This window comes from Gadus morhua, chromosome 18, assembly GCF_902167405.1.
Source record: "Gadus morhua chromosome 18, gadMor3.0, whole genome shotgun sequence".
NCBI classification, from domain to species: domain Eukaryota; kingdom Metazoa; phylum Chordata; class Actinopteri; order Gadiformes; family Gadidae; genus Gadus; species Gadus morhua.
Genome location: NC_044065.1, coordinates 16,330,617 through 16,344,907, shown reverse-complemented (window position 1 = coordinate 16,344,907; position 14,291 = coordinate 16,330,617). Strand labels below are relative to the sequence as shown.

The window sequence follows — 14,291 nt, the reverse complement described above, 5'->3', positions numbered from 1 at the left end:
TGAAATATCATCGTCCACTTAGTAACCTGAAACGCTGCACTCACTCCATTACATCACAGGGATGGACTCATTCTGTTTGGCTCGGACCTCGGGATAAACAGGAAGTACTGTATGTATGGAACGCCAAAATCAATTCTGAAATCCTTCAGGATAAGACACACAATACCTTCATCTGTTTAAAACGTCATCTCAGGCAAACAAGAGGCCACACACACACACACACACACACACACACACACACACACACACACACACACACACACACACACACACACACACACACACACACACACACACACACACACACACACACACCTCACCTGATCAGCGCCATAGGCAGCAGCAAACTCCATAAACTCCTCGATCCGAACGAACCCGTCCCCATCTTGGTCCAGCGCATCAAACACCGCCTTCAGTGGAGACACACTCTCCTCTTTCTGGGTAACCGTGGAAACCATGGGCAAGGAGTCAGGCGCCACGATCTTGGCGAGAGACCTCCGGTCCTCTTGGGATTTACCGCTAGTCCACTCTGGAGGTTCTGGGGAGGACGATCCTGCGGAATCAGACTCTGGGCCCGTCTGGTTCGGGGTGGTGGGTCTAGTGACGCCGTCAGCGCCAGCCGTTAAATTCAGAGGGGGGGCGGGACCGATGGCCTGGCATGGCGGCTCCTCGGTTTTCGAGCACAGATCCACCACGACGGCCGCCACATCTCCCTGTCCAGCGGCCACCTGCTGGTCCATCACGCCCACCCCACAGGCCTTCTCCGGGGAGCCTGGGTCGCCAGGTAGCTCGTCCACCGCCGGAACGCCTTCATCGGAGGGCCGCGTCTCCGAGGGCTGCGGGGCGGAGGCGGCGACGGTGGGGGTGCCGGGGGCCGGCGAGCAGGGAGCAGGTGACTCACACTCACCTGCGCCGTGGGATGGGTGTGCGTCGACGAGAGCAGGCACCGGCAGCCCGCCCTCAGACTTCTCCTCTGGGGAATCCAGCGGCTCACCTGGGCAGGTGAGTGGGGACGGACCAATGGGAGAAAGGCTGCCGTTTCCTGGACAGCCGGGAAACTCAGAGTCCAATAAAGGCAGGGATCCGTCTGCAATGTCTTGCGGTGTGCTCGCGCAGTCAGTGTGCAGGTGGTGGATATCAGGTGAACTCTGAGGGGTCTTGTTCCCAGACGCGGGCGGGGCTCCGCTCTCAGTTGACTGAGAGGCCCCACCCTCCACTTCCCCGGCTGGCTCCTGGGTGACACCCTGTGGGTGCTGCTCTCCCAAACAACGAGGGCGGAGGAGCGCGGCAGAGGAGAACGGCAGGTCCCCGGAGAGGAGATCCTCCAACAGAGTAGTCGTGTATAACCTGTGCTCAGAAGTCCTGGGCACTTCCTTCCCTGGCGAGGAAGGCACGCTGAGGGAGATTAAATTAATCTCGTCCCCCTGGCCGGTCTGGTCCTGGACAGACCCTTCCTGTGGGAGACCTTCCAGTGAGCTTCCCCACAGGAGGTCAGGGGAGCCAGGCCCAAAGAGCCATGACAGGCTGCGGTCGCCGTTATCTTCTGCTTCCTCTGGTTTCTCTGTGATGGGGAGGTGCGGTGGGGAGGAGTGTGTGACTCCTTGTAGCTGGATAACATCCTCTGCACAGAAATACCCAGCACTCCTCAACAGGTTATCGAGGTTAGCCTCACCTTCCTGGAGAAACTCTTTCCTGCTCCCTAAATCATTGTCCTGGTCTCTGTTTACCGAAACCAAACCAGTCTGGTCACTGTTGTTTGGGGGAAACATTGTGCCTTTGTCCGAATCTAAAGTGAGAAAGTCTAGAGATGGGCGTTTGGATCGCCACTCGCTGAGCCCTCGAGGGGCTGAGAGCACATCCTCCATACAGGTGGACTCTCGTCTGGTTCAACTTGACCCGTCACGTCTTACCACAAAGATAGGATCTTTAATTTGAAAGGCGACATTGCTCTTTCGGTTAACACAGCATATCGCAAATGTAATTTTGGAATTCTGTGTACTAAACCCACACTTATTGCGTAGCTCCGATAAAGATCGGTGGTGACCTTCCAGATCGATCGACTTAAGTGGCGTTCGTTAACAGCGGGAAGCGAGGTGATCGGCAAACCGACTAGTATAACAATTAAACAGGTAGAGGGTTCGGTTGACCTAAATAACAACGCGATGCTCGTTCCACTTTATTCACCGATTATTTCAATCAACATATGACATGCATTAATACACTGCCAGCACAAACAGGGAGATTTAAACGGCATCTAAACAGCAGACAGGCTCGTCGGTGGACGTTACCAAACGCTTCGGGCTGATGTCAACACGACGGGCTGATGAATGAGGCTGGCGCTTCAGCCGAATAACGTCTCACCCTTCGATCGACCGGAGGAGAATCCGTACAGAGTCAGCGACGTAAAAAAAAACACCACTTAATCAAAAAAGAATCGATATGTAACGTTCCGAACTGTTATCATCATTTTAAATCCAAAGTCGATGCTGACGGGAAGTGTCCTTGCTGCCAGTGTCATGATTCGAAACCTAGTATCACCGCGAATCTGTTCGCATTTAACAGGCCTATAATTCCGTTTTAACGTAGTGACTTTGGCAGCGACGCACTTTTCGAGCATCCCGTATTTTCGGTGTCAGTGACGCTAGCTAGCTAGCCAAATTAGCCTGTTAGCGGATTAGCACGGCAGACAGTCGCCCCCACCTCCCCTATCTTCCTCATCATTGCTTTATCGAAAAACAACCTCGTATTCCCACACGCAACGACGATGTTCACTGGCTCTCTGAACCGACGGGGTTTTTCTCCGTGTTGTTGTGCGGCGGCGCCAGCGGATCAAACCTCCCAGGATTCATCCACCTGTATGTGGACACACGGCAGGCCAGGGGGGAAACGAGGTCTTTATCCGGCATCTGTCCCCCGGAAAAAAAGAAACGTCGATGCAGATGCGGTCGCAAGACACGCCGAAACCCACGGAGAAAACGACAATAGTGTGTCAAAGATCGTCTGTGGATGATCCACTGGTGATGGCCGATCACAACAGCAGGCAGATCGCTCTCGCATCAGCATCAGCAGCGGCGGCGTTCACATCCCCTCCCCTTCTCCAGCCGACCGCACTCACAGGAACACACAACTGACGTCCCACGCAAGCGTACAACACACACCGCAGTGTGTTTAGGATTCAGAATCCATAACCCCGTTTATTTGAACGAGGGGACATCAAAATAAATGTTATTTCATGGATGGATACTGCACGGTGTAGTATTCGTTTTCAAAGAAAGGCACTTTTTGTTCATCTTTATTTAATGTTGTATCTGAGCTGCACTGCAAATCAGAGTCAAATCCATATTTGACCCTGTTGCACTTGTTGCCGGGTTCAGGATAGCTGGAATCAAACCATTGAATGGCAATATAATGACATTGACTCTTGGTTCCCAGCACGTATTACAAATAAACCTGAAAATTCTGATCTCAACCACAAGAGCACACACAGACACAGATCATGTAACCATCTCAAAAACAAGAGTAGTTGTTTACAGTAGGCCTAATGTCTGACCACGCTGTTTGAATACAAAACTATGATAAATCTATAACGGATAATGTTGCACATAACTGAAAACAATATGGTAACGTGTCAATCCCAATGAAGGTTGTGCTCTAGCGCCCTCGTCTGTCATACCAGGAAGTTGCGGAAACATTTATGTATCGCACTCTGATTTAAAAGTTAACTACATATTTCCTTAAAAATAATAATCGATCATTTATTTTTATAGAGAGCCAGGTACATTGAAGGATTCACGGAGTGGATTTAATGCATGTTTTCAAATAAGAGTTACAAAGCTGTTTTCATTTTTGGAGATGTTAATATTGACCCAATAATCCAAGTTAAATTAAAGCTATAGATGATTTCATCGACACAATGTATGAGCCTATTTCCAAAAAAAAAAAAAAAACTGAATACAGAGGATTCCACAAATTAATTTAAACACGATTTGCTGAGGCAGAGTTGGGATTACATTTATGAAAATTGTGTCGTTGATAGTGCTTACAAGACCTATCTAAGAATGTTCAGTACATTATATGATATGAATTGTCCATTAAAAGGGTGGAACAGTAAAATAAAACATACTGTTTTATTTTAGTTGCCAATGGATCACGAAGGGATTACTAAAAGCTTGCAAAAAGAAAAACACTCTTTACAGAGAATTTGGAAGAGTGAAAACTAAAGAAGCAGAAAATAGATATAAAAAATATAAGAATAAATTAACACATTCAAGACAAATAAGAAAGATTCTTATGAGAAATTACTAAATGATAATAAAAATAACATCGAAAAGGAATATGGAATTCTTTCAACAGTATTATAAGAAATGGTACCAAATCTAGCAACTATCCCAAGTACTTCTTTATTGAGGGTAAAGAAAAAATACTGAAGATCTTACCTACAGCTTTAATAAATTCTTTGTCAGTGTGGGCACTGTGGGGCCCGATCTTGTAGAAAAAACCCTAACTGGTAAGGAAATGGAGGGAGTGTTGGAGAGAAATCCTAATTCAATGTTTTTGTGTATAATGTGGAGGAAAATTAAATCTTGTATATTGTAAATAACCGAAGGAGCAAATTGTTCACTGATTTCAATGACATTGACATGGCACTGGTGAAAAAGGTTGTCACGGGAATTTCAAAACCACTAACCTATATTTGTCATTTTTCATTTCAAACCGTCTCTTTTCCAGATGAAATGAAGATAGCTAAAGTAATACCTCTGTTTAAAACTGGGAGCAAACACCACTTAACAAACTATGGGCCCGTCTCTTAACTACCACAATTTTAAAAAATATTCGAAAAAGTTTTAGATAATCGGTTAGATATAGAAATTACTAAATGATAATAAAAATAACATCAAAGGAATATGGAATTCTTTCAACAGTATTATAAGAAATGGTAGCAAATCTAGCAACTATCCCAAGTACTTCTTTATTGAGGGTAAAGAAAAAATACGGATAATAGATAAGATAATAGGCTAGATATATTTTTAGAAAAGCACCAACTACTCGCTGTAAGTCAAAGGTTTTCGTTCAAACAGATCAACAACACTGGAATTAATATAATCAAATGAAGAAATCACAAATGCCACAGATACTATTAATCATGATATATTAATTCATAAACTGGAAAGGTATGGCATCAGGGAAGTGGTTCTAGACTGGGTCAAAGGTTACCTAAATAGGAGGCTTCGGTTTGTGAAGTTGGGAGATTGATCTTCTTTATGTTTTGACATTGCCTTTGGTGTCCCCCAGGGGTCAGTGTTGAGGCCTAAACTGATAACAATGATACATGTAAAGGGTCGAAGATACTGAAATAAGTCATTTTTGCTGATGATACATGATTTAAAGCAATTGCAGGATGACATTATGAAGGAAATGGTTGAATCAAAAATATGGATTGATCAGAATAAATTATTCTTAATTTTGACAAAATTCATGCTGTTTGGAAATGGTACAGGCTACAGGGGTACATATCTCAATTGATGGGGTGGGTATTGAAGAGTTTCTGAAATAAAATTCCTTGAAGTCACTATTGATGATCAAATTAGTTGGAAACCACATATTAAACATGTAAAAACTAAGTTATCAAGGAGCAATAAAGCAAAACCGTTTCTGGATTACACCTCATTCCACATTCTTTGCTGTTCACTAATTTCACCATATTTAACTTACTGTGGGGAAGTCTGGCATAACACTTATAAAAGCTTACTGTACTCTTTAACTATACTACAAAAAAAGGCAGTACGAATCATTAACAAGGTTGGATATCTGGACCATACTCATTCACTATTTCTAGTCAAAAATATTGAAATTTAATGATAGGGTTAGGGGGGGGGGGGGGGCACTGTCCTGCGGCGGCGGCGGACCCGACTTGGATCATCTGGGTTGGGGGTGTTGCTAACAGTGCCATGATGCCACTCCCATTATAAACTGAGGTGGTGGTGAGGCTGTGTGTATAATGGGCATTTGTGTATGAATTCATGTGTATATGTACTTGTACGGATGTACTTGCATGTATACACGTTTATGCTATATATAATGTCGTTTTTACTTAGCTTTAGAAAATATGTTTTTTGCTTCCAAGTGGGAAACTTTATTATGTAATTATTTTTCCAGGTATTAATTGCAAGTTTAATTTAAGTAAAGGAAACGGGTAGTAGTTTATAATTAGTGTATGATTTAATGAAAGGGGGTGGGATTAAACAAGTGTATACTTCTTCCCACTCCTTTCCAAATGTCAAAGGAGTCTAAAGTCAAAGTCAAATGTGCATATTTGAAATAAAAATGTCAATTCAAATCAAAAATCACTGTTGAGAAAGTCTGGATAGCAAGCAGTTCATTGCCATGAGCTAATTGTTCTATTAATGTGCATGTTAACAACTTGAAACAGCCGATACACAGTAATTGGGTTCATACATCATTTATGATACTGTAACAAAACCGTAGCCAGAGGTAAAAGTAATAATGTAATATTTATGATTGCAGTACATTAACTTTATTGGTCGACTTGTGAGATATTATTCACAACACTTCAGCCCTTTACCCCAAAACAGAATAGCATGTTAGCAACAACCGAAGCAATCAACAAGAAGGTTCAGGTAGTCTCTGGTTTCATCACTTGTCCCTCCTAGCTTCAGTCGACCAATGGCCTGAAAATAAAAGACAGATCTTGACGTCATTTTAATGGCTTAAATGGAGCAGAAACGTTTAATAGCAGGTAAATATATCCAGGTACGGACCGGATCTGTGAGTTCGGGAGAATTGCAGAACGGCCATCAACCTGGCCTTATAGGTAGTATTTTCAATCAAATTGATAAATTATTGAAAATAATTTGACATCTAGGGCCGGCCTGTCTCCCCACAGTAACAGAACTCACACACTTCAACACTATTTAAAAAAGTAATAAAAGTCTGTAAGCCCCGCCTCCTCCTACACACCTGGGCCAGGAGGAGGCGGGGCTGGTTCAGAGTTTAGCAGAGTTAGAGGCTATACCCAGCATCGCAGCCACGTCATTGGCTGAGGTGAGCCACGCCCCTCCATCCATCACCAGTGCGGCACCCGTCATGTAGGATGACACCCGGCTGGCCAGGAACAGGACGCCGTGCGCCATCTCCGTCTTGTTTCCTGCCCGCTGGAGAGGTATAGAGCTGAAGGCTCCCCTGGCCTCACCCTGGGGCCCTCCTGCAAGGACCAGGAGAACATTATAATAAACCACATCGGCAAATCTTCACAGCAGCTAATAGCCGTCTCAGGGGAAGGTATATCTTTGCGAGCAAGTGGGTAGCATGTCGTTTCGAAAATAAACATGGACCTTAAATATAACCTTGTATTGCCCCATAAGCTATACCAGCTTTAGAGGAGAAAGATGCATTACCTATGGTGATCAGAAAGGTTTTGTTTAAAAAAGGTAGGAATACAACCAAATAAGGGCACTGAGAACACAGACATTCATGCAAATGGGTCACATTTCAGCAAAAGGTATTTTATAAATTGTATTTTATTTGGGGGCGGGGGGGGGGGGGGGGTTCTATTTCTCAAAGTTGTCTTCAGGTATAGTAAAATGTGGGTAGGCGTGGGGTTTGAGTCGTAAAGCAGAGATTACTAATGAATATCTCATCCTTATTATATTTTGTAAAACTGTTAAATGTCCTCAAATTAATTGTAAAATGACTTTTTTTTTAAATTAGATTAGATTTTTTATTTTTTTTACGTAAACTTGTACCTCCAACCCAGCAAGAACAATAAGCCTGCAAATAACCGGGTTGTTCAACATCTACAGGCAAAGAAGCGTCATATAGCTTGAGATTGGATGCCATAATAAGGAATGTGAAGTTGACCTCACACAGCGTTGATTGCTATGGTGAACGCACCATGGTTGAAGGTCGCTTAGTTGCCGTCTCACAAAATGGCGCCCTACGTGATGTTACTTCACATTCCCTTTACATATATCACTCCAAAGATGATTAGAGGTCATATTTCTTAGAATACCTAAATGTGTCTTTAATGAGACACATATAGTGGGACAGTGGTGAGAAATAAATATTTGGCCAACATACAAATAAATAATGCTTACCAAGCCTGCGGTAGCCCTCGGTGCCTGAGATGGGCCCCGGGGCCAGGGTATTGACCCTCACTCCGCTGGGGCCCCACTCCACTGCCAGGTGTTTGGTCATGGCATCTGTGGATCACAACGGTGAGTACAGGTGTAAGGGAGTAGGTTTGTATATGTATACACCATATATCTGAAATCCAATATATATTGGCCTGATATTTGCATTTTATTAAAGATTGGATATGGGGTTCAGGTGTAGCGGAGTACAGGTGTAGGCGAGTTACCGTTGGCTGCCTTGGCAGAGCCTGCGTGCACCTGTAGGCCCTGGCCCCGGTAGCCCAGAGTTGCGGAGATATTCACGATGTTCCCGCCATGATCCTGCTCAGATAAACCACATTAAGCCCAAAGCACACAGAGTAAGAATTTAGTTTTATTCTTGTATTGTTTTAACAGAGCATCGAAACGGATAGTGAATGTAAAGTGGGTGTTTTTAAAATCGCTGGCAATTTGCTAGAACTTTTACAGATTTAATCATCATTATGAATGGCACCATTTGCTACATGTAATTGATGTTTTTCTTGGCAGATGAACTATATTAAACAGCTGAAAATTTTTGCTGACTGAGACAGGAAGCATGTCTTTTTACCGGACCTTGAACCACTTCTCGTAGATCACTTTGCTGGCATTGAAGGTGCCCATGGTGTCAATCTCCATCACAGTTTTGAAGGCGTTGAAGGAGAGGGCCGATGCTGGGCACAGGAAGTTGCCAGCTGCATCTTTTTTGAAGTAATTCAAACACATATTTAAGGTGTAGGCAATACCATTATGAAGACGGAAAGTAAAATGCATGCGGGAAGTACATGCAAGTTTATACATCGGGCATGACTCTGGTGACTTCATGGAAGGCTCCAGCCCAGTGAACTCAATAAGGCCCCCTAGTGGAGGTGGGGAGAATGGTCGAGGATGCAAGAGGGAGAGACTGTAGGAGTCAATTATTCACAGCACAACTGATATAGCTGCTCTTTCACCCACCACCACTACACATGTTGTACACGCAGACCATGATATCAGTGTTGATGAGAGCACCCAATAAATGAATGAATCGACAACAAATAAAGAAAGTTTTGGCTATTATTAAAATTACAACAATCAGCAGTTATTCAAACAAAATACCATTATGTGTGTATGTATACATGCTTGGGTACGGCTGTGAGAGAGTCACACAAATGCACAGATAAGAAGACCTACTGTTGATCAGGATGTTGATGTGGCCCAGTTCTTTCAGAGTCTCCTCCACGGCTGCAGTGATGGTTTCAGGGTTTCTGACATCAATATGCAGAGGCAGGCAGCGGCGTCCAGTCGCAGTCGACAGCTTGTTAGCTGCCTGGACAGAAGCGTAGCAAACACAAACACACACACACACACACACACACACACACACACACACACACACACACACACACACACACACACACACACCTTAAAGTTATCTAATAACTTTGCAGTGTTCTCTAACATACTTTCCTGTAATAGTTCTGTAATATTGTGTCATGTAACTGTATGTCACCTCTTTTAGTTTATCCAGGTTCCTGCTGGCAATCACTGTGTCACAGCCATGCCTGACGGGAGGAAACATGAATCAGGTTGAACTTCAGCTAGTAGTTAGTCACCTAGTATGACTTAATAAAATCACCCTGTCAGACTACTGCAGAAGATTTATGAAAGACCCAGAACAGTCACACAAGTAAATGTTTGGTTTCATTGGACGCTGACATTAGGTTACACGTATATTATGGTTTAACATTCGACTTACCTCATGAACACCTCTGCTATACGAAACCCGATGCCAGAGCCCCCACCAGTTATGAACGCTACTTGATCCCTAGATATAAGACAAACTGGCTATTATAATGGAATTACAGAGGTTATATCATGATACCCTACATTCAATGTGATCTGAGAAAAGAAAAAGCATAATAATTGAGAGGATATAACTTGGACATACGTACTTCAGTAAATCGGGACTGTAAGTATACGTGTATGAATCCATGCAATCATCAGTGCCAACATCCTCAGGCAGCCGTTCTCCCACTCTCTGAGTCTTTGACATTTTTTTAAGTTTTCTGAAAAAAGAGAGCAATTACATTTTCAAAGTAGTTTAGACCGCACTAAATGACGTTCAAAGACACATCTTTTGCTCATTTATATGTTAAACACAACAACCACGTCCATTGACATTTAACCAAGCCAGTAAGTGTCAAGGCTTTCGGGAATAAACTCCCGAAACAACAGTGCAGCAGAGTTTACTTAAAGCCAAATTGTTTACCTCTTGTTCAGAAAGTGCTCATTCCAGTGTTGCAATGCAAGTCCGAAACGATTTTTCTTTATTATGTAATAAAGGAGGTGAACTGTTAACACTGATCTAACACAAGTATTGTTTTAACATAAGTCCACAGAAGATCCTTTTATCTGCACCTTGGACGTCGGACCGCCTGCTTGGATTCTTTTTTCTTCCGTGATACATCATAGTGCATTATGGGAAAGGTAGTTTGTAAGTGAATTGATCCAAACAGATCCAAACTAAACAGTTTTCAACCGAAAAAACGTGATTGCAATCAAAATCCCATCATGTTACTTTTGTTGATTTGTAATTTTAGCTTTAGGGTTAATTTCCTTTTTGAGATGCACTTTCTCTGGTGAATTTATTAGGCCCAATTGTTGAAATGTTCTAGTCTCTAATGTAGAATTCAATAGTACTTGGCTGAGATTTATATAGGTGAGGATCAGGATACTATCCTGATCAAATTTTCGTTAAAGGAAAACTGAAAGGGGAATTTGCGTCATGACAATCTTAGTAGGCTAGTAGAGATGTACTCAGTGAAATTTAGCACACACTTTGTTGAGAGTACAAAACAAAAGGTTAATCTAACTTAAAAAAATAAAACGTTAAAATAGAAAAAGAGAAAGTCTTCTTTAAACGTTTGTGTCTGTTGTCGTCATGCCCGCCTCACATCTTGTCCACCATCCGGCCGAACAACTGGAGGAGCTCCCTCCGATCCTCCCTCAGCGCCTTCATCTCGCTCAGGCACTCTTCGTGCCGCTTCTGTGAAGCAGCCATGGCAGCGCCGTCAGAGCTCTCAAGGTAGGCCAGCAGCTCATCCTCCCTCGTGTCCTCCGGGTCCGCCTTCCTCTTCCGCTTCCGCAACCTCGAGGAGTCAACGGGTCTGCTGGGGGCTGGGACTGGAGGTGGGCTGGCTGCCGAGGAAGCAGGAGACGGGGGGAAGGCGCTGGCGGGCTGCGCTGGGGAGGGAGCCCCGCTGAGCGGGCCCCACAGCCCTGCGCTGGGGCAGGGCGCCGGCGAGGGAGCCGTGTCCACCGGCGCTGGGGACGGAGGACTGTCGCACCACACCACCATCTCGTCCATCTCCTTGTAGAACTGGAAGCGGACCGGCCCCCTTCCCGTCAACGCCGTGTTTTCCTTGACTTTCTTATAGCCCTCCGTCAGCGTCAGCCACTTGCGACACACCTTTTCTTGCAGGAAGTGCTCCCCGAACTGCCCCGCCAGCTTCGCGGCCATCTCCTCCCACAACACCTTCTTTGACTTCTTCCCAGACCTCAGCCGCCGGTTGAGGTCATCGAAGGAGGTCGCGGTCGCGGGTCCCTCGCCGCCTAGCTCAAGGCGGATCTGTTGGATGAGGAAGAGGGTCTGCTCTTTGGTGAAACCCTCATTCACCGGCAGCGGCGCCGTTGGCTCGACTTCGCTGGTATCTGAATCATGAAAAGAAACATGTCAGCACCGTACTTGCAGACCCCAGGGATAAATGACTGTTGAAGGATGCTCATTTCTACAGTTTAATGCTTTTTAATAACTCAGCCTTGCAAATGCAAAAACATGTCACCTTTCATATTAACAAAAGATCAAACAGTTTCAGGGCCGGTGTGGGTACCGGATTGACTCGGCTGCCAGATCGACTCGGGGTCCTTGATGCACAATAATGACGCACTTCCTGTAAACGCTGTCTTTTAAATGTGCATGCGCGTTTCATTCATTCTCATGTTATTCCCAAATATTAACGATCTCCTTTTGTTTTCTAAACTATGAATAATAATCGAATGTACAAATTATTATTGCCTATACTTGGGACATATATAAAAGAAGAATCGGTTAACTCCATTCACTGAACGGGGCGATCCACTCTATTTCCAGCGCTCCCAACACAGAGTCAAAACAGCGACCCACACGCAGACAATTCCGTTCTCCTCCTTCAGAATAAGAGTCCCTAACAGGAACTGGGTTACATTTGCATTCATCAGTGCTTTAAGACGTGTTTCCAAGAGCGACTTTTTTTTTTTTTTTTTTGGGCTCTAGTGGGCCCCCTGGTAATGTCCCGGGGCCCCAAGCAATTGCCTGGTATGCCTAATGGGATGCAGCGCCTCTGCCCACATCGGATTCCACGATATATGTATAAATACGCACACGCACCCTAGATCGGCGGACAATTGACCTGTCGCTAAGCCCCGCCCTTAGAACGCAGCTGAGCCAATGACATTCCAGCCTCAACTATACTCGGTCAACTCCATTGAAAACAGGGAGGAGGCATAATATATCAATTTAATGGTCAAACGATGTGCTTGGGGTAAATGTAACGCGGCCAGTCGGTGTCCCAAGAAGCTGCAGAATGGGGTATATTTCATCCCTTTACACAAGACGCAACGGGACAAGAAAAAGTGTGTTATGTGGATCAGACTGTGTTGCAGGCCAGAATACAAACTGAATTTAAGCTTGTCACCTCCAGTATGTATCATAAAGTTTTGAATATATACCCCTCCGAAGCGTAATGTAGTCCCTTTCTTCTGGAAGAAATTAAATCATTTTTCGCCCAACACTTCTCCAAAACCTGCTTTGATATACTGTCAGCTGACATTTTCCCATACGTTTTTGTTATCTAGTCTGGTTTGTTTGTCGGAGTTCGCCATGGTAACCACGGGGGGCGTGAATCTCCCTGTGCACATAGTTATGCGGCATTCCAGATGAATCGTACACCATCCCAAAGTGTGAAATCTCCAAGCTGTCTCGCGAAATTACACCGAGGCACGCCCCCTTTAGTGGAGTTCAGCGAGGTACTCGACAAACAAAGATGGCTGCGCCCGTAATGAGATGTTAACGGGTGACCAACGTGTTTATAATAATAATAATAATACATTTAATTTAGAAATTTGTACCACGTCGTCGTTTTAATGTCGATTTTAAATGCTTGTACACACTTGATTACATTACTGCTTTAATCCGGTCAGCAAATGATGGATTGCATGGTCTTGCTGTGCGTGCAATACAATGTAAAGTTTTGTTTTCGAGCTGGTTTGCTAAAGAGGCCAATGTAGCTAACAATAACAATGACTACCCAATGACTTTTCTTCCCTTCCTCTTGGCGATGCCAAGAAAGACAAACGGGAACGTTGTAAGTGCTACAAGCCAGCGATTACGTCACGTTCGCGCGTATGGGCAACTCGGCCGTGTGGTACACGATGCATCTGGAATACCGCATAATACCTACTGTAGCCGCTTGCAGACGGTGCTTTCTATTTTATCTGAATAAACAGTTACTCAGCTGAAGCCTCGTCCTTGAAAAGAACACGGCACATATATACAAAGACAACACATCTCAACTTACCATCCAATACAACTGCAGCCATCTTCCTTTGTCGAGTCGTAAACCACCCGCCCGAGCTTAATGTGTGAAATCTCCCAACTATCTCGCGACATTTCACCGAGGCACGCCCTCTTTTGGTCGTAATACCCCCTGTCCCACTCGGGGCTCCTGAGAGTACATCGAGGAGAGCGAGGAAATGCTTGATGGTCTCTAGAGACCATCCAGATATTCAAGGCCACAAAATGTTCTCCTCGAGGCCAGACATTCAGAGAGAAACAGAACGTGGAAATCAGAATAGTTTCAGGTCGCTATGTGTGCGTTTTATTGATTTGATTATTCACATCTTGCACAAAAACTGCAGTCAGGTTATAGTTATTATAACATCATAACATCATGTGAGATTATCATTCTTGTCCAGACACTCCAGCCTGTCTTCACTAATGTCACAGATTATGATTTTTGTGTTTTCATTTAGGGGCACCGTTCAGTAGTGTTTGGTTAGTAAACAGTTGTGTTCAACGACTAATTGTTGTGTGTGTATTTAAGT

General features: G+C 44.3%; 2 protein-coding genes across 6 annotated transcripts in view; both read right to left on the bottom strand.

The window, feature by feature from the left end:
* Positions 1 to 3,128, bottom strand: part of LOC115531003 (RAB11 family interacting protein 3 (class II)) — a 38,911-nt gene extending 35,783 nt beyond the window's left edge. The window contains exon 1 of one of the 2 annotated variants that reach the window (XM_030339940.1): positions 321 to 3,128. In XM_030339940.1, the coding sequence (XP_030195800.1) occupies positions 321 to 1,865 (1,545 nt within the window). In that variant the 5' untranslated portion in view covers positions 1,866 to 3,128. The remainder of the gene's footprint in view (positions 1 to 320) is intronic. The other variant, XM_030339941.1, reaches the window with a different exon arrangement.
* Positions 3,129 to 6,197: 3,069 nt separating this feature from the next.
* On the bottom strand, positions 6,198 to 13,850 carry decr2 (2,4-dienoyl CoA reductase 2, peroxisomal). Of its 4 annotated transcripts, none has more exons than XM_030340007.1 (11): positions 13,766 to 13,850; positions 11,105 to 11,861; positions 10,103 to 10,216; positions 9,907 to 9,975; positions 9,661 to 9,712; positions 9,342 to 9,477; positions 8,745 to 8,869; positions 8,378 to 8,471; positions 8,115 to 8,219; positions 6,979 to 7,222; positions 6,198 to 6,689 (listed from the first exon to the last, which is right to left on the bottom strand). In XM_030340007.1, exons 1-10 carry the CDS (start codon positions 13,785 to 13,787, stop codon positions 7,005 to 7,007), a joined length of 1,692 nt encoding a protein of 563 aa, XP_030195867.1. In that variant the 5' UTR covers positions 13,788 to 13,850; the 3' UTR covers positions 6,198 to 6,689; positions 6,979 to 7,004. The 4 variants fall into 4 exon arrangements, with proteins under 4 accessions (XP_030195867.1, XP_030195866.1, XP_030195868.1 ...); XM_030340006.1 differs by having other exon boundaries at positions 7,034 to 7,222; XM_030340008.1 differs by lacking the exons at positions 11,105 to 11,861; positions 13,766 to 13,850 and adding an exon at positions 10,420 to 11,098 and having other exon boundaries at positions 6,445 to 6,689; positions 7,034 to 7,222.
* Between the last annotated feature and the right edge of the window lie 441 nt (positions 13,851 to 14,291).